The 2,967-nt window shown below is 34.5% G+C and overlaps 1 protein-coding gene across 1 annotated transcript in view; it reads left to right on the forward strand.

Annotated features, from left to right (window-relative positions):
- Positions 1-2,335, forward strand: part of LOC106867235 (C-Maf-inducing protein-like) — a 3,912-nt gene extending 1,577 nt beyond the window's left edge. The window contains exon 3 of the mRNA XM_052972442.1: positions 143-2,335. Coding sequence (XP_052828402.1) covers positions 143-196 — 54 coding nt within the window. The 3' untranslated portion in view covers positions 197-2,335. The remainder of the gene's footprint in view (positions 1-142) is intronic.
- Positions 2,336-2,967: the final 632 nt, after the last annotated feature.

Here is a 2,967-nt window from a genome sequence, read left to right on the forward strand (position 1 = left end):
ATATATATATATATATATATATACACACGCACACACAGAGATAAACTTCGTTTTTGTCCCTTATATGGGATATTTAAATCTCCCTTGACACAACAAAGCACATATATAAATCTTTTCTTTCTTTGTTTTTCCCTTCCTGCAGGAGAAACTTCCTGCCCTCCAAGAATGTGACGTCAGATACACTGAAGCATGGTGAGAACCCTGATGCTGCCACAACACCCCCTGGGACATCAGCAAATCAAATTTACAGGTGGAATAAGCAGAAGCAGATACAAGCTACAAGAACCTTGTTACACCTTCACATACCAATGCCTCTGTCTCTATGGCAACGGTTTGAAAAAAAAAAAAAAATGTTCTTTCCATGGTAGCAACCATAAACATTTCTTTTGGTGACTATAAATCGAAGACTCTAGTCCTAAAGGTTCTTGAGTCAAATGTGACTCGTGCAGTTTTAGCAGTCGAGTCTTCAGTCAAAAAATAAAAACAAAATAAACAAGACAAAAACTGGAAAAGACTTTCACAAAACTTTCTATGGCAACTATAGAATTTTCTCATGGCAACGACTATATTTCCATAGCAACGCAACTATCTCCATGGTGACTCATATATCTGCATGGCGACGCAACTATCTCCATGGTGATCCATATATCTCCATGGCAACATCAAATTTTTCCCATTGTATTATCAATGTACTCTATAGTGACTTATCAAATGTCAACACAGTCTCCTTGGCAACCACCAACAACATCACTAGGGCAAACCCCCAACACGACATTGTTTCTATGGCAATGCTGACATTTGTTTCTATGGTAATGTCTGCTTTGTGTCCATCTATGCCTGCCAAATCATTAACCTTTTTTTTTTTGTTTTTTGTTTGTTTTTTCTCCATGGCAACCTCATATTCTCGTTGGCAACATTAAACTCTCCTTCATTTACACCAATGTTACCATAGCAACTCCAACTACTCCATGACATCATCTGTTCCATGACAACAGTTACTGTCCCCCATGACAACACGGTATCACCTCTAGCAACCCCCCAACATCATCACTATGGTTACCAACACCGGCATATCTCACTCCCACACACCCATTTGAAATCTTTGCTTCCGTGGTGACATATATTGTATCCATGGTAACAAGTGTATGTCCCATGGTGTTCAAGAACCATTCAAACACTTCCTGTTGTTGTTGTTGTTGTTGCTGCCAACAGTCCAGTTTTCAAGAGAAAGCCTTGACATCAGTTTTGTAATTAAGTTTCTCGTTTAGATGTTTTCAGGTTTCATTATCTGCTCAAAGACATGTGTTCCAATATTAAGGGTTTAGCTACATGTTTCACTAAGCATGTTGACTTATTATTATTATTATTACTTTTATTATTATTAGGAGAGTATTGTAGTTCGCTTGAAGCATTGTGTATTGCATGTAAAGAATAAAAAGTTTTGAACGGTACAAGAATGCACTATAATACCAAAAAAATGGACTATATACCTGTTGTAATTTAGTTATCCATAGTCCAATGATATTTCGGAATTACAATTCCTTCATCAGATATTCTTAGATGGAGTCACTGCTATAATCGGTTTTCCATCTAAGAATATCTGAAGAAGGAATTGTATTCTGAAATATCATCACACTATGGATAACCAAATTACAACAGGTATATAGTCCATTTTTTGTATTTTTATTTTTATCATTATCATTATTATTATTATTATTATTATTATTATTATTATTAATGTAGGGAGCTGGCAGAATTGTTAGCAAGTTGGATGAATTGCTTAGCAGCAATTTGTCCATCTTTACATTCTGAGTTCAAATTCTGCTGAGGTGAACTTCGCTTTTTATCCTTTCGGGGGTTGATAAAATAAGAACTAGTTGAACAATGTGGGTCGATATAATAAACTTACATTTCACCTGAAATTGCTGGCCTTGTGCCTAAATTTGAAACCTTTATTGTTATTATTATCATTAACCCTTTTGTTAGCATTTTTCTGTTGAGATGTTCTGTGTTTCTTTCAATTAATTTTAAATATAACAAAGAATTTAGTAAAATAACTTAGTTATCATTAAGCTAGTGTTAGGAACATAAATTGTGACTAAAGTTTGATGGAAGATTTTAATTCAAAACTTATGAAAATAAGACATTTGTACTACAGAGAGCCAGAGGTGGTTTCAACCAGGTTGGTACCAAAGGGGTTAAGAATTGTTTCTCTATTATATATTTTGACCCTTTTGTTACCATATTTCTGTTGAGATGTTCTGTGTTTCTTTCAATCAATTTTAAATATAACAAAGAATTTAGTAAAATAACTTAGTTATTTATCTAAGATTTGGTAGAAGATTTTAATTCAGAACTTTTGAAAACAAGACATTTGTACTACAGAGCCAAAAGCAGTTTCAACCAGGTTGGTATCAAAAGGATTAAAAATATCATGGTGACTTTAACCCTTTTGTTACCATATTTCTGTTGAGATGCTCTATGTTTCTTTCAATTAATTTTAAATGTAACAAAGAATTTAGTAAAATAACTTAGTTATTAGTCAGTGTTAAGAACATAAATTGTGACTAAGGTTTGGTGGAAGATTTGAATTCAGAACTTTTCAAAACAAAACGTTTGTACTACAGAACCAGAGGTGGTTTCAGCCGGGTTAGTAAGAAAAGGGTTAAAAAGGCAAGCTGGTAGAATCGTTAGCCTAGTGGCATTTCTTCCAACATTTCATATATATACATATATATTCAGTAAAATAAAGAGACCCCTTAATTGTTGGAAGATCAACAAGAGTAATATGGAGGGAATCCCATACTAAATGTCCAGGATTATTCAGCCATTTTTAAGGCATAGGAAGAGCCCTCTTTCAGGTTTTTTCCCTCCTAATCAGAGCAGGCCCCTTCAGACACACCTATCCTGCCACTCTCATCCACCTTTCGTTAAACACACTAGAAGACATCTCTCTCTCTTTCTCTC

This window comes from Octopus bimaculoides, chromosome 13 (genome assembly GCF_001194135.2).
Source record: "Octopus bimaculoides isolate UCB-OBI-ISO-001 chromosome 13, ASM119413v2, whole genome shotgun sequence".
NCBI lineage: Eukaryota > Metazoa > Mollusca > Cephalopoda > Octopoda > Octopodidae > Octopus > Octopus bimaculoides.